This window comes from Polistes canadensis, unplaced genomic scaffold (assembly GCF_001313835.1).
Source record: "Polistes canadensis isolate GaletaPanama2010 unplaced genomic scaffold, ASM131383v1 scaffold_28, whole genome shotgun sequence".
Taxonomy (NCBI): domain Eukaryota; kingdom Metazoa; phylum Arthropoda; class Insecta; order Hymenoptera; family Vespidae; genus Polistes; species Polistes canadensis.
The window spans coordinates 175,916-197,396 of record NW_014569575.1 but is presented as its reverse complement, the minus strand read 5'-3'; the positions used below and the strand labels follow the sequence as shown (position 1 = coordinate 197,396).

Sequence of the window (21,481 nt, the reverse complement as noted above, 5' to 3'; positions counted from 1 at the left end):
ATATGAATACGATGGTCTATATACAATAAATATTTAGTCGTTTCTAACTTAGCTTTTGACTCAAAAAAGAAATAGTTTTATTAACATGAAATACAACAAAATTAAGATCATTAAAAATTATTCGCTTTTCAAGACCATTAGCTTATAATATAAACTGCCAGAAGATTTGTACAAAAAATATAATTTATTCATTAAACTTAAATAGATATTTTATAGTGATACTTTGTTCTGAATAAGCTGAGAAAACAAAAATCTACAAAAGTCTGATCTGTATAAATGCATATATGGTTAATGCTCTAAAATTATTTTTAACTCGACATGTTACAACATGATTCATAAAATATTTATAATAATCCACCGTTTATTTATGTTTTATTGTACGGACATACATGAAGATAATGAGACAAATAATGTTTATGTATTATAAATTTTGGGATTTTATTAATTGTTTTAATCATCAATGAATTTTGGGAAACATAATGGTTACTAAAAAGAATCAGTGCAATATCATTAAATAATGAACATTTTTATGAATCAAAAACATGTTCTATTTTTGTGCTGTGTATAGCTCTTTTATTTTTATTTCTGTTATGTCTTTATTAACGTCTTCTTTATTATTTATTTGTACGTATAAGTTTCAATAAGAATATATTATTGGTTTAAGAGCTTTAACTTTAATATGAAATGTTAATAAAATTCGTGAACGTGAATGTGTGTATTTATACATAATGTAAATAAATACAGAATGTACCAGAATAGTTCAGTTAGATTGTATATAACATTGTAATGATATTGTTTGTAATAAATTGACATGTTATAACATGGTTTCATTTTTATGATGAATACTCTAAATTTCTTTTTTTTTTAACTATAAAACTACGGGAACATTAATTACATTGTACTTTCTTTCCTGTTATATAATAGGTGTGTGTATGGAAGTGTATATAAACACTATCGTGCAATATTTTAGCTTGCTTTTAGGTTAAGATACACATGCGTTATATTTTATTTAAGTTAAATTTAATGTTTTAGTTAATTAATCGATTAAACGCGTTTAACCTAAATTTATTTATTTAACGTTTCACTTATAATTTGTAACAATCAAATTATTAATTTGTTATGACATGTATCGCGTTACTATAGTTATTTGTGAATGAATATATTGCGTGTCTCTCATAACATACTTCGTGAGTTGCGATATTAAAAGTAATGACGAAAATAATAGAATTACATCCTGACAGATCTCTTTTAAATCCACGTTTTGAAAAGTATCAATTTTCTCCAGATGTTGTTCCTGTGAAATCAGAAATAAGTTTAGAAAATGGTACGTCCATATATAACCTATACTTTTATTAACGATTTGCTAGGTGAATAATACACGAATTAAATATATTTCAGATGTATTTAGGCTAGAATTAAATCCCGATCAAGAATCTTGGTTGGAAGTGAGATTATTTGCTCTTCATAATCATTTATTTACAAATCCTTATGATACATCATGTTGGTTTATTGATAAAGAACACATAATTTGGCGTGTAAATAAAATTGGAACACTTCAAAAAATATATAAATTATGTTCTCCTAATGCTCAATCATCAAAATTATTATATAATCCATCGATCGGATTTACTAGCAATAATATTGTAGTAATTTCTAATGGAGGTAACAGCCTCCATTTATTAAGGGAAGATAATTCTGGTCATGTTGAAACATTTTTATTAGAAGAAGCAGAACCTGGAGTTATTTTAGATATCCGATATGTGCAAATTAAATCTCAAATTATTATTACGTTGTCATCTATAGTTGATGATAATGGGAAAAAGTGTACAAAGCTTGTATTATTATTTTATACTTGGCAACAATCTGATGAAAAGCAAAATACTTTTCATTTATCTAATAAACAAGTATTAAAAGTACGAGGTACCGTAGAATATGTATTTATCGAAGAAAATGGTGACCATTTACATACCATTTGTCAAAATAATATTATTTTTGAATCTGACGATAAGAAAATAACAGAAAATAGTATAAAAAATATAAGTGATAGAGAACACATAAAAATTCCTAAATATTGCTGGTCTCAAGACGAAGATTCGCTTACAGTTTGGATTAAAATACCGGAAAAATATTATCAAAGTCAGGCCAAAGTTAATGTAAAATCTAATGAAATATCAATTACTGTAAATAATGATATTTTAATACAAGGCGAATGTCAACACAGATTAGATGAGAAGCTTACTACTTGGAAACATGAAAAGGACACATTACAATTGGACTTAATAAAGTTTGAAAATGGTTTAATGTGGGATGAGTTAATTAAAGGTGATACAGGAGGAGAATGTTTACCAAATGAATCACTAGCAGCTGAAATTCATTCTAGGTATTTCATTTCATATCATTTTACACGAGTATTATATATTTACATATTTATAATATTGTTTTTAGATTAGCACATCTATGTTCTGAAAATCCAGATGCACCTGGTGGAGAAGGTCAACCGTGTTTAGGATTTAATTCTGAACAATTGGAAGAATGCGATATAGAAGGAAAAGAAAACATCTTGCAAAGAATAAATCTTACATCGCAGGAAATAACACATCAGGCTACTCTTGGTACAAATAATCATGTACTATTTACATATAAAATGAAATTTGGACAGACAATATGTCTTAGACACGATCATGATGGTTGTCTTTGGATTACTGATATTGTAGAAGACAATCTATGGAAAATAAAACATACTACAACATTTCCAGGTTTTGGATATGTTGAAGCAAGTAAAAGTAATAAAAAATTCTGTATATGTTCTCCAGGTAAGATTTATATTTACATAATTAGATTGTTGAATTTTCTTTTTCTTTCAATGCTATATTTTTTAGATGGTTCATACGTTGCCATAATAGAACACACAAGACACGTTTTTCTTTATGAAAGGCCAGAAAATAATTCTCAAATAAGTAAACAATGGATTGTAGATTTAGAATGTGATTCTCCATCTTCTATTATAATGGGAGCAGTTGCAACTAACAAATATTTAATAATCCTTACGAAAAACAAATTATACCATTTACAAATTTATCCATAAAATTTTATACTTTTTATTATCTTCTGTACATATTGATATTTTATGTATATATGAATTATGTATAGTTGCGTGCACAATGTACACGTGCGTATATACACACACGCACACCCACAAACACACAAAGAGAGACACGCATCACAGCAAATAATTTGCTCGATCTATTCTAATGATAAATACTAATCATAGAAAATGATATACATTATTATTATTTACACTGGAGAAAAACAAAATCATACAAAAGAAATGCTATAGAATATTACTTGGATGCATAATTGTAACAAGGTATTTTATTTCGGGTTATGAACAAAAATTGATTATTCCATATAAAAGTTTTCTCTTCTGTATCGAAAATATACAAGTCAATACAACTTAATATATTTAGTCAGAGTCTATTATAGACTATTATATGAGTCGTTTACAGGCCAAAACAATTATATTTGAGAATTTTAAAAAATTTTACTGTCAAAGTGCTTGATTGATGCTTAACTTTTTATATTTAACCCTTCAACTGCTGAAGATATATATGTCCTCGCATGTCTATTTATATATACGAAAAATGTATATATATGCTCTCTAAATTTTTTTTCTTTATATTTAATTACGTTTGTGTTTCCTTTCCAAACATATTTTGCACCCATAAATATGTTTTTTGGTCAATGAGCATAGCAATTTGCGACAGCCAGTTACAGTGACTAACATGCGAATATTGCGCTGTATATATTGATGATTTTGTGTTAGAATGCGCTGCAATCAAAGGGTTAAAAAAAAATAAAAATAAATTTTCTCAATAATTAGGCTTAACACCAATCAATAAATAACACAATGGTCAATTATGACTATTCAATAATAAATGATACAACAATGTATATTACTTTGTCAAATTTTTCTACTTTTTGTTTCATGAAATTAATTGATTTGGCAAATAAGCGATTCATATATATATATTATACAACTTAAATCTAATAATCGAACAGAATATAATTATCTGTTTGAGTACGGACGAGTACGATCACGCTCTTCTGTGTCGTGCAAAAAAATCCAAAGAGCACAATTACAATTAGATTTGTTCTATTAACTGTTATGTATAATGACAAATCCTATTTTGTCAGATACCGATTGGGAAATGAGAAGTGGTATTAACTATTCACTATAAGAAATGCTCTAGAAGAAAAAGAAAAAGCTTTCCTCCCTAACTATGCGGAAAGCTATAAAAAACGAGTCCGTACTCAAATGATTAATTTTAAATAGCTGCTTAAATAAACTATAAGCAAAAATTGAGTATCATTATTATGAATGAACCAACCGTTCACAGACCAAAGCAATGAACTCGGCTTTTAGAATTAAACAAAATTTTTTTTTTTATCAAAGTACTTGTGTGATCAATATTTAATTTTTTATATTTAAACTAAATATGACTAATAACTAATCCTAATACCACTAAATGAGAACAATTTTTATGGCCGTTCAATAATAAATGATCCGACAATGTTCATTACTTGTTCAATTTTGTCTACTTTTTACTTTGTAAACTTAATCGATTTGGCAAATGATTGGTTCAAATAATGAAAATTTTTTTTCATATATATACATATATATAAAATTGTATTATAATTATTTACTATCTATTAATTCTGGACATTTTTCTCTAATAGAGTGAATGACTGTATTCATTGAAAGCATTTCATCATGAGGCCAATACCATATCATACTATTAGAAAATGTTTCATCAAATTTAGCTTCTGCTGCTGGTGGCCTTCTTCTATCGAAATGTGATTCGTTAGTTTTTTGATTATGAATATATGTTTCATGTTGACTTTTGCTATAATATCGGAACCAAGGTCGACTAGTACTTCTTAAAAAGATGATGCTATTTGGTATGAAATATAATGTTTCCTCATCATCCAAAGGTGTTTTTGGTATATCGCACGTTAATTCTGGTCTATTATTTTTCATATAACGTTGAATAAGTTGTAATTTCTTATCGATATCAGGGCTAAACGCATATAGCTCCTTTGCACGTACTCTTGCAAAATCATTAGGAAATGGTTTCCATAGAGCTTCACAAAATTTTTTTATAAGTTCATGCCTGTAAAGAACATTAAATGATTAAAAAATATAAAATGTGTGTGTGATAGAGGTGTGTGTTGTAAATTTTACATAAAATGAATAATGAAATAAAACTAGAAATTCTATAGAAATAAACTTGTTTACGAATATACATACCTATCTGGCAAATATTTTTGACTGATATCCTCTCCGCCGAGTATCCAAGCATCCAAAATATGCAGTGCATAAATTTTGCGTTGACTTTTTCTTTCTTTTGCAATCTCATTTATTATTTCTGCGTACACAAGAGTGTCAGGAGGTAATTCTATTTTAAGGTCATTAATTTGCTCCCAACTATTATTCATATAACGATATACTTTTCTTCTTCCCATACCCATATAAAATGTAGTTAATTTATTGGATTCTCCAGTACCACAAGGTGTACATAGCCAGTCATATGGTGTATGTAACACAGTCTGGCGAATATTTTCATATGTTAATTTTTGTTGCTGATGTGAAAGTATATTATCACGATTTTTCATGAGATGTTTGATATTTTCTTGTGGTTTACTAAAAGATGGTACAGTGCGACTTTCATCTGGTAGTTCCCAATATTTTAAGCATTCTCGTCGCATATCTGCTTGTCTTGGTTCTATAAGTGTACTATCTTCACAAAAAGCAGCTATTTTAAGAAGGCCTACAATTTGTTTTCTTCCAAGATTATTGTTAGATTTTCTCAAATATTGTACAAATTCTTTTTCTATTTCTAATTCTTTTAATGGAACTAATTCTATAACATCCTTATTTACGTCTCCTTTTAATAATATTTTGTTTGCATAAAATAAATATTTTACAATATCATTTGTATCGTGTCGTTTTCCTTTGCATATCAAGTATCTTTCTGAATTAGCTGGCCTTGAAGTATTCGGCTTGAAAATACATACTTCATCAAAACAACGATATATCAAATATATTAATCCTACACTAAAAGGCGTAAAGAGATCAAATAGTTTTGTTACAAAGTTTCCTCCATTTCTTACTATCATTAAAGCTACTAAACATTGACACAAGTATATTTGTTTTGACATGATTTCTTGAATATTTTCTTGATTCTCCACTGAAAATCCACCATCTGACATCATAAAATGTACACCCTTGCCATGAGTATGTTTCATAATTAAATCTCTAAAAGCCTCTTGGTTACTTACATCACATACATCCCCATTACCCTTTGGACCATAGAAGGTATGAAAAGTTTCTGGTGATCCAGCATAGAAATCACCTAGTTTGAAATCATTCTCATTTTTTAAAGTAAAACCAAATCCTTTAGCATGCCACTTTTTTCTCCACAAAACGTATTCACTAAATCCACCAGGACCAGCGCATACGTCTGCGAAATATAGCAGCTCATTGTTTTTTAAATTGTTTGGTTTGGTGAATAGAAAATCACAAGCTTTGTCCATGTTTGCCATTTTGACAGCAGCACGATTTAAGAAGAATGCATTTCGAATTGTTTCATATGGATTGGAACGCGTTCTTGCCTTACGCTTTTCTGTTTTATTAATCTTATCAAATATTGTTTTTGAATTTAAGATATCTTTCACTATTTTTGCCTCACAAAATTTAGTTTCATCGTCTATTGTTTCTTTTTTTAGACCCAATACCATCCAGTCATGCATTTCTTTAATAGTTGGTATATGACGATGTGCATTTTTTAACCATTCCATTTCTTCTTTAATTTGTACAATTTCTTCATCAGGATTCCACTTTAATCTCGCAGCTTCAAGTTCAGGATAAGAAAGTCCAATTCCTCTACGCCCATGTTGCGTTGAAGTTTGTACTGGCTCTAACCGACCTTGATTATTTTTTCCAAGACCTTTCCCAGCTTGGTATCCCATTTTTTCCATCATACGTTCTGCTTTTCCTTTTCCATTTGTAGCACTACCAGTTGTAATTGATGTATTTCCTACTTTACCCAAGCACAATTTCTTAGCAGAATTTTCATCGCTATTTTTACTTCTTTTTAATAATTTATCATTTTCAAATGATTCATTGTACTTTATTTTGCTACTGTTGGATATATTGAATGTAGGTGCATCATCACTAAAACTTTCTGCCATCTCATATGAACTTTCAAACTGTTCTTTATTGAAATCCTCATAAAGAATTTGTCTATTCTTTTCAGTATTTTTATCAATATTATATATGTTGTCTTTAATAAAACCACTATGTCTGTCATCGTCATCATCGTCATGATCATCATATGAATTACTACGTCTTTTTTGATCATCATTATCAGTATCATCATCACTCGACAAACGATGTTGCTTAATCCCCTTTGAAATATTTGAAGCAGATGCTTCAATATTAAAAGGAGAAGTTTCATGTATTCTATCCATTTGTGCATCTTTGTTAAAGTCATAAAAAGAATCATGAGATGTATGTTTCATCTCAAAATCAGGATCATTATTCATTTCATTAAAGCTTTGAGGATAGTCGCTATCATAATTAGCATTCGATGTTGAAGCTTCTTTTTCTTTATTGACATTAGACATTACATCGCTTACTTTTTTGCTTCGTTTCTTTTTCTTTACTGTACTTTCAGAAGCTGAAGTACGGTATTTCTTTTTCGTTTTTGGTTTACAATTACTCTGTTTGTCGTGATATTTGGTAACCTCATTGTCATTATAATCGCCATCGTTCCCATCTAAAATAGAAAAAAAACAGATAAATTATTATAAAAATAAAATTATATAATAATTTAATAGAAGAAAGCAAAGTTACGTTGGAAAAGATATAAAATTAAGATAATGCTTCTTGTGGTCTGTTTCAGTTCACAATATTAAAAATTAAAAAGATAAACAAACTTAGAAATATCACGAACTTCCTTAATTAATTTAATATTACATATTTATTAAAAGGGAAATATCTAAAAAAGATTGAAAGAAACAAAAATATTAACAACAATTATTGTACATACCATATTCACTTTCTGACAAGAAAAGGTCACTATTGAAATTATTTATTTTCTCCATGATCTTTTTATTAATAGTAATTATTAAGAAGAATTTTTTCTTGTATTCCGTTGTAACGACATTGATTTAATATAAGCTACAACATTGTACACTTGTATGTCTTGTATTGTTTAAGATTACTAGGTATACGTCACAAATATAAGAACAATCCTTGATGTATTGTCCACCAAAGCACTATTCACTCCGACAAATCGCGACAGGCAATTTTACTATTATTACTAATTAAAAACACTGAAAACGTTTGATTTATATTACCAAAGTTTAGACGAAGAATTATTTCGGTTAATTTCGTTCAACTTGTAAGTTTAGTAGATGAGAAATAACCATTAACGTCGAATACACCATTCACCTGTTTACTCGTTCGCGTCCGGAAACGTAGTAACGTGCCTGGGATATTTTGTAAGAAACGCTTCTTCTATTACAGCACCATCTGCATAAGGTGTTAAAACTAATTTTCCTTAGAAACTGAACTTCACGATTAACTAATTGAAGTATGTAACCAATAGCAAAATTAATATTACTTTGGAGTTAAACCACATATGTAATAGAAAAAACTTTGGAAGAAAAAGATACGTCGTGAAGTTTTATGTAACTTACACGTTTTGCTCAACTCTCCCTACTTTATACTTTTTACTGCTCAACCCGTGCTTAACTGATACTCGAATAGTTGTAAGTCGATTATCGTACATAATGATGTCAGTAGGTGGCGTTTGACAATCATCGCGCCATCTGCTACTAGTAACTAATTCTTATTTTTGTTATTGTAGATAGTAAAGGTTTTATAGAAAAGGTTTTAAACAAAAGTTATTTGTTTTTCTTTTTCTTAAGATATGATAACATTATGAAAATGATAGATTTCTATCCAAAAAAATAAAGTTGATCTTGATGACTTCGAGAACGTCCACCGAATCAGAATTGGACTAGGGAATTGTAAAACCGTTAGGATATTTTACAAATTTTTTCTAGGATTCCAAAAAAGGAAATTGGCCACAAAGGTCATTGATATAACTTGAATACGATTTCTGCTTTGATGTATCTCAAGATATATCTTCGTATATGATCGAAATTATAAATTTGTATACACATACAAATAATCAACATCAACTCAAAGATAATAAATAATGCAATAAAATTGTAACTGCATCTAAAACGGTATAAAAACATTAACGCGTTATTCTGGATAATTATTGCTGATTTATTATAATCAGTGATCAATGTTTAACTAAATTTATTTATTATAGAAATAATTGTAATGATAAAAGCAGATATATTTTTATAAAAATCATGTCTATGTATATATATACAAGAAATAAATAATTTTCACGCTAGTAAAAGCGTGTTGAAAATCAGAAAAAATTATCTTATGTCAAAAATTTATTATTTTTCTAATAAACTTTTGATCATCAAAATCGAATAGAAATTGCGGTCATGAGAATTTATAATGTAAATCTCTGCAAACGTATAGGAATAGAATTTTCTTAATATTAGAAAAATCTACTATGTGCGATGTGAATGCTTTCGAGATGTAAAAGTAATAACTTTTTCATGTAATATGATTTTAAAATTCGATAACCGTTAGTCAAAGATACTTTTAAAAGCATAACAGGCGACTCATTAAATATTACTTGAAAAAACCTAAATCCGTGGTGGATCATAAATTAACCCTTATTCAAAGAATTTTCTTTTCTTTTCTTACCTTATTTTTAACTGACTTCGCTTGGACAGAGTTAAAATTTGGAGAACAAAGAAGAAACTATAAAATAAAAATTGTTAAAACTATTGTTGTAACAAGATAATGTTTAAGTGTTTTTTTTTTTTAGCTATCTGTGCGAGACCAGCTCTCAATATCTATTTGAATAGGTTTGCTGTTTATAGGTAAAAGTAAATAATGACTCACTGTATCATACTTATGACTAATGAATCTCTGGACAATACAGATATATGATCATAGGCAAATATTATTAATATTTTGAGAGGAGAAGTAAGAATGGGACATCTGGATCACTCCTCTAAGTCCAGGTCCCCTAATTCTTCTTCTAAATCTTCTAAGTCTTCTTCCATAAATAGATTTTCGTTTATTGCTAAGGCAGTTGCACCTTCTCCAACAGTCACTATTTGAAACAAAAATGACAGATTATTAAAGCAGCATTATCATTTTTATAAATTGTTCATTTAAAAAGTACATTACCAGTACTATCCTGATTGATTTCATCAGTGCCATTAGCTTTCAGGCGATCTGTAGATGCAACTGTTATACCCGTAGTATCAGTCTCACTAGCTTCAAAGGCAAGTCGTTCCATATCAAGTTCTCTATATTCAATTCTTTCTTCTTCTTCATCTTCTTCTCGTACATAACTGGATATTGCTTCATCACCATCATCGATACCTGATGGAAACAAATATATAAATATATAATAATTCCAATCAATTTAAAGTTGAAAAGATATAATATAAAGCTAATATTAGTACCGTCCCCAGCAGCAAGTTCTGGATTGAAGTAGAACATTTCACGACCAGAAATACCCACTTGACGACCTGCTTTATAATCATTTCTTCTCTTTTCTTCGTCCTTGATGGCTTGTTCTTTCTTTTCTTGTAACTTTCTCTTTTTCCAAGCCAAAAAGGTTTCTAAAGTTATTTTTGTCTGTAACATTACACAAAGTTTAAAATTTTCCATTCTAAGAAATATTATTTGTCCGAATTTTAATTAAGTATTCATATTTATAATAGTTTAGTAAATTGAACAAAATTTGAATAAGAATAAATGCATACTTGATTAGGTCCTAAATTAGCTCTCTCTCTTTCAATTAGATCTTCTAATGAAATTTCATCCTTTTTGTCTTCCTTCTTTTTATCTTTTTTAAGAACAAAGCCAGGTGGTAAGGCATGCCTATATATACATTTTTGACCAGTTGGACATTCCCAAAACCATCCATACTTCGATTTCTCTACTGCTTCTAAGAAATGTTTGCATATCTACAATTGAAATTACTTACCAATAATATATTTTTCATTTTACATTATATTAATATTAAAAAGAAATAATAATAAAGTCTGTTAACATGCATACAATATCTGTAGTGGGTCGGTGACCACCTCCTCCATGTTTTTTTTCTACAACTTCTTTTAATTTGTCTTCATCCCATTTATCCATGGTATCTGTTTCTTTATCATCGTCATCTCTCATATCACAATATAGAGATCTTTTTTCAGCTTTGCGTTCCACGCTTAAATCATGAGAAAATTTACACTTATCTCCTTTTGTGCATTGTCCTTGCTTAAAAAACGCACATACTACAGACTTTGGATCTGTACCTACACATTCCAACAATAAATGTTAATATTAACAAATGTTTCAAAAAAATTCTTGTTAAATATAAATTAATAAATCTTATTAGAAATTACCTTTTTCTATTTTCTGTGCTTGTACTGGTTTGAAAATTAATGCTAATTCCTTCTGTTCTTTCAATTTTTTTTCTTTTTCTAATTTTTTAGCATTAGGATCTTCTATCTTTCGTGGATTAACACCACCAGATTTAACTTGTTTTTCTACTTGTTGTATAAATTTTTGTTGCTTTGCACCTTTTTTATTTTTTATACCAAAGGTTTTATCCTATGAATAAAATATGAGAAAATATATATGTCAGTAAATGATAAAAATATGCAGAAAAAACATTATTATAACAAATTATTACTAGTCTGTCTTACACGTGTGCATAAAAGATTTTAAACAGAAATATAAGACATTTACATACTTCGATTACTTTTTCCTTCTTCTTTTGCTCTGCTTTTTTACTCGGAGCAGGTGCTTTTTTAGGTGGCATTGTGTCAAATTTGTTTATTTACAAAACCACTTGAGATTTAAAAATGTATCAAATATTGTTCATAGACTGTTAACTTCTCTAACCTTTAATACATTCTCTAGACCACCGGAACGACTAAATTACTGATGTGAGTATTTAATACAATGCATGTATGTAGTTCGATCAAGTTTATAAATATTATAAAGTCAGAATACCCTATTTTATTGTCTAACATTTAGGAACTTTTGATAACTCTACCATTTTCAAGGTTTGGGTAAGTTTCCAATTTATATACATTTATACATTTTAAGTTATTAGATGCATATTTACACACATTTGTCTATAATCAATGAAAATCTATTATATACAAAAAATGTATTTATATAATTTTATTATAAACGTTATGAAAATAAATTATTATAGTTTGTAATATCAGAATTCGAATTAATTATTGCAGAATCGAAGTTGACCAATAATCGAAATCGCCGATATTATCGAAAGAGAACTATTATCGATTGTTAACCTAAGTAACTTATGTAGACACATTGCTTCTGATTTGTAGCGTGGTTAAAATCAAAGTTTATAATATTTATCCGAAATTACGATGGCAAAATACGATTTAACATCTCGCATAGGACAATATTTAGATCGTCATTTGGTTTTTCCACTTCTTGAGTTTTTATCTGCCAAACAAGTAAGTAATCAATTTTTTCTTCTAAATTCGCAACTCTTTTTGTAATTAATTGTATGTGTTCTTATTATTAATATATATAGATTTATGACGAAGATGAATTACTTCAAGCAAAGTTGGATATTCTTAGTAAAACCAATATGATAGATTATACAATTGATATTCGTAAACAATTGTATCCTAATTTGGATGTTCCAGAGGTATGTAACTGTTAGATTTAAATGTGGTTTTATGAAAGATTTCTAATGTATTTCTGATCATAATATAATACTATAATAAATATTTGAAACATTTATTACTGTAGGAATTAAAAGCTAGACGTGCAGGTGTTCTACAAGAACTTAGCGTTTTGCAAAACAATGTTTCTGTTGTTGTAGCGCTAATGAATAATGAAGAAGTTATGAAGAAAATGGAAAACATGAGAGATTCGAAGGCTTTGAGTAATTACCTTACTCAAGAATCTGATGTAATTATCTTTAATTTACACAATATAATTAATTTTGTAATATAATTAACCTAAATTGTGTTTTGTAGTTTAGGGTAGAAATGATGGACAACTTCGTCAAACTTGCACATTATCGTTATGAATGTGGTAATTATTCTGTTTCCACTTCATATCTTTATTTTTACATGCTAATAATGCCACCAACTGACAAGGTATTTATACATTATTACTTTAAGTAATACAAACTTTAATATACCCTACAAAGAGATCTAATTTGATGTTATTTTTCCATAGAATTATTTGAATGTATTATGGGGCAAGTTAGCTTCTGAGATTCTTGTACAGAACTGGGAAACTGCACTTGAAGATGTAAATAAATTAAGAGAATATATTGATAGCAATATCATTGGGAATTCTGTACAAGTGTTACAGTTACGTACATGGCTTATTCATTGGAGTTTATTTGTCTTTTTTAATCATGTTAAGGGAAGAGATTTGATTATTGAAATGTTTCTTTATCGACCTCAGTATGTATCGCATAAGCTATTTTCCTTTTTTCTATTTAATATTACTCTATTATATATTACTTTTTTACAGTTATTTAAATGCAATTCAAACAATGTGCCCACATATATTACGTTATTTAGCCGCAGCAGTGATTGTTAATCGTTCTCGACGATCTATATTAAAAGATCTCGTGAAAGTGATACAACAGGTCAGTTATAAATTCCTACAAAAATTTTGTTTTTATTATAAAATGTTCATATTATATTTTTAACAATTTAGGAATCTTACACATATCGGGATCCTATTACTGAATTCTTGGAACACTTGTATGTTAATTTTGATTTTGATGGAGCAAGACAGAAATTACGACAATGTCAAACCGTTGTATTCAATGATTTTTTCCTTATTGCATTATTAAATGAATTTGTAGAAAATGCGAGATTAATGATCTTTGAAACTTTCTGCAGAATTCATCAATGCATTAGTATTGGGTATATTTTTAAAACTTATTATTACAATCATATATTTCGAAAAAGATATTTTATACTTGATATAATTTATATGTTTAACAGAATGCTTGCGGAAAAATTGAATATGAAGGCAGATGTTGCAGAATGTTGGATAGTTAACTTAATTCGTAATGCCCGATTAGATGCAAAAATTGACAGTAAATTAGGACATGTTGTAATGGGTGGACAACCAGCATCTCCATACCAACAACTGGTGGAGAAAATTGAAACTTTAAGTGTACGAAGTGAAGCTTTAGAAAATTTAATTGAACGGAAAGTAAAAGCGAAGAATCAGGATCCAGTAAGTATAATGTGGAACTAATAGAGGTCAGTATCGCTTGTAACAAAATCCACTTAGAGTGTCTTGTTCTTTATTTTGAATCTGTCAAATTGCAATAATAGTGGAATTAAAGGTAGTTTAAAGTCAATAATTTTATTATAAAAAGTTTGATGCAATTAATATCAACAAGCAAGAGGTCTTTACATCAAAGCATGACAGGATAATTACACTACAAATGGTGAAAGTTTTACATTTTATATATATAATGTAAAGAAACAATCGGTTTCTTTTTTGTTGCGTTTTTATTGTCAGTCTTGATTAAGATGCATTACTGTTTATTTCTAAAGAGATTATTTGAGTTTCCAAATATTTTTAATATTAACATTTTTAATAAGAGTTGATATGTTTTCAGTATGATTTATTTATTTTCGTCATAGCAATATATATATATATATTTTATATATATTTTATATATATATAATTTATCATAAAATAATTTTTCTTAACTTCCAAAAGTGTGTGACACAATTACAAGTTCTTATAAACTTCATAATATATTAGTATATTATTTATAAATAAAATATTGCTTTATTTGTGCTTTATTTTAAGAATTTAGAATTCATAATAACGTTCTTTTGTGTTGTTAAAGATCATGCATAATAAGCATATTTTTTTTTACAGTACCATCGTTCTTGGAATATGGATGTGTGACGTCAAAACATCTTATACAAAGTTGTATGAATATAAAAGATGACATAAAGGATTACAATAATTTATCTGGAACATTTAAACTTATAATAAAATACGCTGTATTACTGCTTGATCCATAGCTTCATACATCTCGCTGTATAAAATTCTATCACATTAAGTACATAAACAAATATTTTATTCATTTTGAAAAAGGTCTATATAGACCTTTGAAAATAATAAATCTTTTTTAAAACAACTTAAAAATCACATTTACTTATTGTTAATTACATGTAGATAGAAAACCTTGATATTTACTATTATTACCATATGTTATTCATTATAGTGACTGTTTTTTCATGTGTGCGTTGAAACATTAAATCAATAAACACAGAAATGATACAAAAATAAAATACTTAAAATTTTTTTACATATTTCACAATATCAGTAATACATATATGTGCACATATATTAAGTTTCACTGAAAATATTATCTATATTTGCAAGTGAATTATCAAGATGAAAAGGAAAAAAATTACATCCGGTATAACCATTTCGGTCAAGACAATAAAGGAGAATACTTCTCCAGTATGGATCTTCAACTAATAATTCAGGATTTCCAAGAATAATTAATAAAGCACGCGCACGAGTAATTGCAACATTTAACCTTTTTGGTGAAGCAACAAACCCCAAAGCATGTTTGATATCTTCTTTGATAAAACTTGTAGAGGATCGTACTGTTGAGAGAATTATTATTTTTCGTTCTTGCCCTTGAAATCCTTCAACGCTACTGACTTTTGGGCATGTAATATTTGATTCCAAAAGTAATTGTCGAATTTGCATAACCTTTATAACAGGTATATATATATATTTATATATATATTTATATATATATGCATATGTATATGTATATGCATATATAAGGTATGCCATAAATTATATCTATAACTACCAATTAATTATATATATATTTATAATGTTCACCTGTTTTTGATAAGGGGTTATGATACCAATATCATCTGCAGAAATTCCATATTTGTAGAATCTTAAAAGATAAAGATATACTTGTGTTGCTTCCTCAAGATTATACCAACTTGGACTATCGTTGTCTCTTAAATTCTCTCCTTTTACTCCATGAAAAAGTACAGCTGGTGGTAATCCTGCCCTTTCAGGCAATTCCTCAGCTAGTAATTGTAAAAGATTCGCTTCATCGCTATTGTTACATGAAATCTAGAAAGTGATTGTTTAAAACGTAGTCAGTATTTTTTATTTTTAAGAATAATGTAAATATATACCTTTGGTTGCAATTCGGAGTTGTAAAATAATGAATTTGGCAGTTCTAGTATTTCTGGCAAACTTCGATAATTCATAACAAGTTTTGTTACGAGTCTAGGATCGTAACCAGTTTCAAATCCTTCAGGATCTCTTTGATAAGGAAATTGATGAAGTATTCTTGAAAGAAATGATTCCTCAAAACCAAAATGTTTTGCCAATCTACTCTGAACAACTGGACCAAGTTGTAATGGATCACCTGCTAGAATTGCTTGTCCATAATCGGCATGAATAAAACTTAACGGTATCATAATTTCTGGCTCTGTTGCTTGGCCTGCTTCATCTATTAGTACATGAGAGAAATGATTGCGAGGAAATTTCACATTGAATAACGCTCCTAATGCTGAACAAGTGGCAATTGTAATTCTATGACGTCCAATTATAGTGTCAGTAAAATTAACTTTTCGATGAAATGATTCTGATTGATCATGTGGTCCTTCTAGACCTATATTTACAGTTGCACAATAAGGCAGTAGTTTTGATGGGATGGTACCATCATCTAAACAATGATGCGCTATAAGTCGTACCTAAAAAAGACCTTTGATGATATAGTTAGAAACAAATAAAATATAAAAAATACTTACCACGTCACCAGGTTTCAAAACATTACTATCCAATAGTCTCTCCAACATTAAATTTGCTGAACTGTTTGATGGTGTAGCAACTAAAAGTCTACTGTCAGGTAGAATTGTTAATAATTGTAGAATTGTTTCACATAAAGTAACAGACTTTCCTGTACCAGGTGGACCAAATATCACATATGGCAATGGACGAGCTAATCCCTTTAAGATATTTTTTATAGCCTCTTTTTGATAATAATTTAGATTTTTATTAAACCAATTTAACTTTCGTTTTTTTATTTGTGAAATGCATTCATCTAATGTCAAATCATTACTGGTAATAGGAGAATTTGGAGTTACAAACAAGTCAAGAGTATCTTTATTGTTATCTTTATCCTTATTTATATCTATATCATTATCTTTATTATTTTCAAAATTACTAATACTTTTAGTGTGATAATCAGTAGCACTATCAACTGTTTCCAAATTAGGATGTTCTGTTATATTCTTAGATTGTTCCACTGGTTTGACTTTAAAAAGTCTTTCTGCAACTGATACTCTTGGCAATGATTTTATTGTATCAGAACTATCACTAGTTGTACTTGAAGATATAGATGAAATTGATTCGTATCGTTTGAGTTTTCTTTTAACATGAAGTGCTTTCTCTTCGCTATCAATTACATCTAAAGTTATTTGTGGATATTTTTCAATAATACGAGTAGGAAAAAGAAAATCAGGTCCTAAATGTAATACTGCTAAATTAACAGCATTGTGACAACGTTGCATAACAGTAGTAGAAGTTTTAAATGTTACATGGCAAATTTCGTTGTTATATTTTTCGTGAAATCGTTTATTAAATTTTAGAAAAATTTCTGTATTTGTCACTTTATGAATGTATCCTTCATATTTTATTTTACCTAATAATGATACCAGAAAGAAATATAATTTTTCATTTCAATTTAATTGAAATAGTAGCAAACAAAACAGCATTGTAAAGATTTTAGTCTCTTAATAAAAGCAAATATTTGTACACACCTTGATTTTTATCCCATTTAAAGGATACTATAGCTTTATCACCAATAAGGAGAGAAGGCCGTTTTTCTGCTAAACCAAGTACTTCTAAACAAAGATAATCTTTGTAACGTCTCATTATAGCATATTCCATGTCATATTGATTTAGATTAAAATTTTGTTCAATTTCTTCCAGATATAATAAAGCATGAAAACGATCTTTATATATTTCGAAAGATAGTCTTTGTACAAGACAAGGTATTTCATTTCCAACTGCTAATTCATATTCAATTGGTGGTTTATTATAATTATTTAATATGACTTCCCAAAAGCGTTGTGGTATTTTAAATGAAAGAGTACGGATTTTAAAAGGAACTGGTGGATTATAGGGCCGAATCCCCGGAACGTACTTTGCTTGTTCATCTCGATCCCTACGTGGAACATAGTTATCTTTTTTATAAATCGACCGTTTATGAGCATTTATATTTTTTGGGTTAACTATTATTGTAAAAACTCTTCCGATTTGGAATCCTTTAAAATAGAAAATAAATAATTCTTCAGAAGTTCCTACAAATTTTGGATTGCACTTAAATTGGTAAGAAATAATTTCAAAAGGTTTCAAATCGATAATTTGTCTTTTTAGAGGCCATATTAAAGACAATTGCGATTGTGCTTTCTTTGACATAAAGACTCCTTTACACAAGGTTTGATTATCAGGGCTTGTGTTATGTATTTCAACAAATATATCTTTCTCTTCTTCTAAATTTACATTGATTTTTAAGTCATTGGTAATAATTATGCCACATTTATCTTTAATCAATGGATCCAGATTGGTATGTTGTGGTAACCAAGACTTGAAAGATTCTAATGTTGGTAATTCCGTAGGTTTATCTGGAACCTAAAAATAAATTATTATGAATTGTATATTTAAATAAATTAGGAATTGTTATACAATGTGTGAATATTTGCTTGCCTGCATTAATGGAACAACACTCAAAGATCTCCATGAATATATCCTTTGATCGCTTTCTATAGAATCACTTACTACTTTATCACCTACATAAGGTATGTAACCAGATTCACAAGCAGTTTTATAAAAAAAAATATTCTTTCCAATTGTACCGCATTGTTTGTTAGGGTCATAATCAGTTATATTATCAATATCCAATTTAAATCTTAAAGGTTGTATTTTATTAACTTCTAAAATTTCTCCAGTCAAATCAATATTACTATCATTTACTTCTACCAAAGCTTCCAACTTAAGCCAGTCGCCAACTATAGGTACAAATTCAGAATTTATCTTGTTTAGATCGAAATAGATGTTACCAGGATTAATAAATACAATCCTTCCCTCTCGTTTACTAACTTTCCCAATAATATTTCTTGTAAATATATCTGTTTTCACAATACTTTCTTGTGGCATAATAACACTATCATCCCAAGATTCTTCCATTACTGATATAATCTTACATATCTTTTCTTCATTATCTTCATTCTTTTTGTATGCTAAGTAATAAACTACATCTCCAACTTTAGGTTTACGAGTCATTATATTAATTATATCACACATAGAATGGTTATCTATAAGAATATAATCATCGTTGACAAAAGTAACAGTTCCTGTTTTATAATAACATCCTTTTTCGTCATAGGTTTTTTCATCATAATTTTCTTTATTCTCTGATAACAATGTGTTTGTACTTGTAATATTTTCAATCTGGGCTATAATGGTATTTATATCATCTTCTGGTTGTGAAGAATTTTTATTCCCCCAAACATTATTAATAAGAGTATATAATAAAGATAACATTTTTAGTTTCTGTAACTTTGATCCAAGTATCTGTGAATATTATATATTTTCTAATGTAACGTTACCTTCATCTTTTCTAACAGTAAGAAATAATTACCTGATCAAAATAAACAAAATACATACCGATCTATAGGTTGATACTTCCACTCAGTTGCCTTAAGGTATTCTAATTCTTTACGCAGGGATTGTACTCTTTTAAGATGCAATTCTTTCAAAAGTCGTTTTTGTTGTTTTTGTTCTTGCAATTCAGATTTAATTTGATTCAAGATTTTGCATGTATGAGAACCACTAGATGTTAATTCAGAATCTTGAGATTCTGATGTTCTTTGACCAGTTGAATGTCCTAAAGTATTTGATGATAACGTAGATGTGTTCATAATTAGCGACGCATTCCTAAACAATCGTTTAACCTTTAATATTTAGTCCATTCAATTTTGATCTTTAAATACTCTAATATACTATCATTATGAACTCGTAAAATGGCCATAAACAAAATTCGTTGTTTGTTTTTCTATATATTTTTTACTAAATATTAGTAAAAGAAATAAAAAAATGATAACAATTTTGATTATAATTTTATTGCTTACCTCACGTGTACGTTTTCAAATGATAATAATTACACGCGCATGAGAATAATTTAACATCAGAACTTTGTATCAATAAACATAGATACATTCACGTATGATAGTAATCCCATACCTTTTATCAGATAAAATTTAAATTTTCCTTATATGAACCAACATTCTTATTGGGAGATGAAGTATTTTCAAATTATAAATACGAAGTTTAAACCAATTAAAAATATGTTAAAAAAGTCACGTTACCTAAATGAAGGAGGAAGAGAAAAGCAGTGGATGAAGGAGATGGAAAAACACAAAAGAAAGATGGCGTAATAGCCTGAGGAACGGAAGTAAAGGGTAAGGTAGGGAAGCAGAGGGAGAGAAAAGGAATAAAGGGGAAAAGGTAATAAGGAAAATATAAAAATAGGACAAGAATCTATGTAAAACGGAATGAAAATGGAAGTCTTATAACTTTTAGGACACGATAAAAATATACAATACAATACATCATATTGCCTTGACTATAAAAGTATCTGTTTATTTCAATATTTGAAAATTTTATCTAATATAATTATTTAACATTTTATTTAATATATAATCCTCCCTCTATTGTAAATAAAAAAAAAAAATATTAAAAATTCCTATTTTTATAAAAAATTATTTAATACAATTTATTTTTAAATTTACTACGATTCAAGTAAAATATATTATTTAATAATTCAAAAAAATATATCTTTGTAAAAATCAAATTATATATACAAACATATATGTAAATAATGAAATAGTTTTTAATATTAATACTTACTGTATTTTTTATATATTACAAGTTTCTATAGGTTTATTTAAAAAAAAAAAAAGGCAAATCATTTAATATGTCCTACATTTCGTAATTCAAATTTAAAATGCAGATAATTTTATTGTGAAATAATTTAATTTATTAGATCTGACAAGAAATCTGATCTATACTACACGGCATATATATTGGGTTCTATTGATTTAATGGTAATTAACATATTTATCTGCTAAAATATTACATTATACTTATTTATGCGCAAAGAAATTCACGTAAATATTTATTAATATCTATAATATTTCTTTATTATAGATACAGAAATATGCT

At 28.1% G+C, this 21,481-nt stretch overlaps 5 protein-coding genes across 6 annotated transcripts; 2 read left to right on the top strand and 3 right to left on the bottom strand.

Annotated features, from left to right (window-relative positions):
• The first annotated feature begins 645 nt into the window (after positions 1 to 645).
• LOC106784015 (nudC domain-containing protein 1) lies at positions 646 to 3,275 on the top strand. The gene is made up of 4 exons (XM_014743091.1): positions 646 to 1,324; positions 1,399 to 2,380; positions 2,446 to 2,813; positions 2,880 to 3,275. Exons 1-4 carry the CDS (start codon positions 1,210 to 1,212, stop codon positions 3,083 to 3,085), a joined length of 1,671 nt encoding a protein of 556 aa, XP_014598577.1. The 5' UTR covers positions 646 to 1,209; the 3' UTR covers positions 3,086 to 3,275.
• Positions 3,073 to 8,883, bottom strand: LOC106784014 (cap-specific mRNA (nucleoside-2'-O-)-methyltransferase 1). The gene is made up of 3 exons (XM_014743090.1): positions 8,112 to 8,883; positions 5,309 to 7,838; positions 3,073 to 5,171 (listed from the first exon to the last, which is right to left on the bottom strand). The coding sequence occupies exons 1-3, from the start codon at positions 8,164 to 8,166 to the stop codon at positions 4,697 to 4,699; spliced, it is 3,060 nt and encodes a 1,019-aa protein (XP_014598576.1). The 5' UTR covers positions 8,167 to 8,883; the 3' UTR covers positions 3,073 to 4,696.
• Positions 8,884 to 10,067: 1,184 nt separating this feature from the next.
• Positions 10,068 to 12,145, bottom strand: LOC106784016 (zinc finger CCCH domain-containing protein 15 homolog). Its single transcript, XM_014743092.1, has 7 exons — positions 11,922 to 12,145; positions 11,572 to 11,779; positions 11,237 to 11,481; positions 10,939 to 11,142; positions 10,636 to 10,810; positions 10,355 to 10,552; positions 10,068 to 10,277 (listed from the first exon to the last, which is right to left on the bottom strand). Exons 1-7 carry the CDS (start codon positions 11,988 to 11,990, stop codon positions 10,168 to 10,170), a joined length of 1,209 nt encoding a protein of 402 aa, XP_014598578.1. The 5' UTR covers positions 11,991 to 12,145; the 3' UTR covers positions 10,068 to 10,167.
• Positions 12,146 to 12,471: 326 nt separating this feature from the next.
• Positions 12,472 to 15,355, top strand: LOC106784020 (eukaryotic translation initiation factor 3 subunit E). 2 transcript variants are annotated; one of them, XM_014743099.1, is made up of 9 exons: positions 12,472 to 12,663; positions 12,744 to 12,860; positions 12,965 to 13,126; positions 13,195 to 13,317; positions 13,400 to 13,632; positions 13,703 to 13,820; positions 13,892 to 14,103; positions 14,185 to 14,448; positions 15,083 to 15,355. In XM_014743099.1, the coding sequence occupies exons 1-8, from the start codon at positions 12,574 to 12,576 to the stop codon at positions 14,441 to 14,443; spliced, it is 1,314 nt and encodes a 437-aa protein (XP_014598585.1). In that variant the 5' UTR covers positions 12,472 to 12,573; the 3' UTR covers positions 14,444 to 14,448; positions 15,083 to 15,355. The 2 variants fall into 2 exon arrangements, with proteins under 2 accessions (XP_014598585.1, XP_014598584.1); XM_014743098.1 differs by having other exon boundaries at positions 12,473 to 12,663; positions 14,185 to 14,422.
• On the bottom strand, positions 14,989 to 20,693 carry LOC106784019 (probable RNA helicase armi). Its single transcript, XM_014743097.1, has 9 exons — positions 20,626 to 20,693; positions 20,389 to 20,500; positions 19,925 to 20,194; positions 18,965 to 19,831; positions 18,016 to 18,889; positions 17,005 to 17,897; positions 16,384 to 16,947; positions 16,073 to 16,318; positions 14,989 to 15,934 (listed from the first exon to the last, which is right to left on the bottom strand). Exons 4-9 carry the CDS (start codon positions 19,799 to 19,801, stop codon positions 15,560 to 15,562), a joined length of 3,789 nt encoding a protein of 1,262 aa, XP_014598583.1. The 5' UTR covers positions 19,802 to 19,831; positions 19,925 to 20,194; positions 20,389 to 20,500; positions 20,626 to 20,693; the 3' UTR covers positions 14,989 to 15,559.
• Between the last annotated feature and the right edge of the window lie 788 nt (positions 20,694 to 21,481).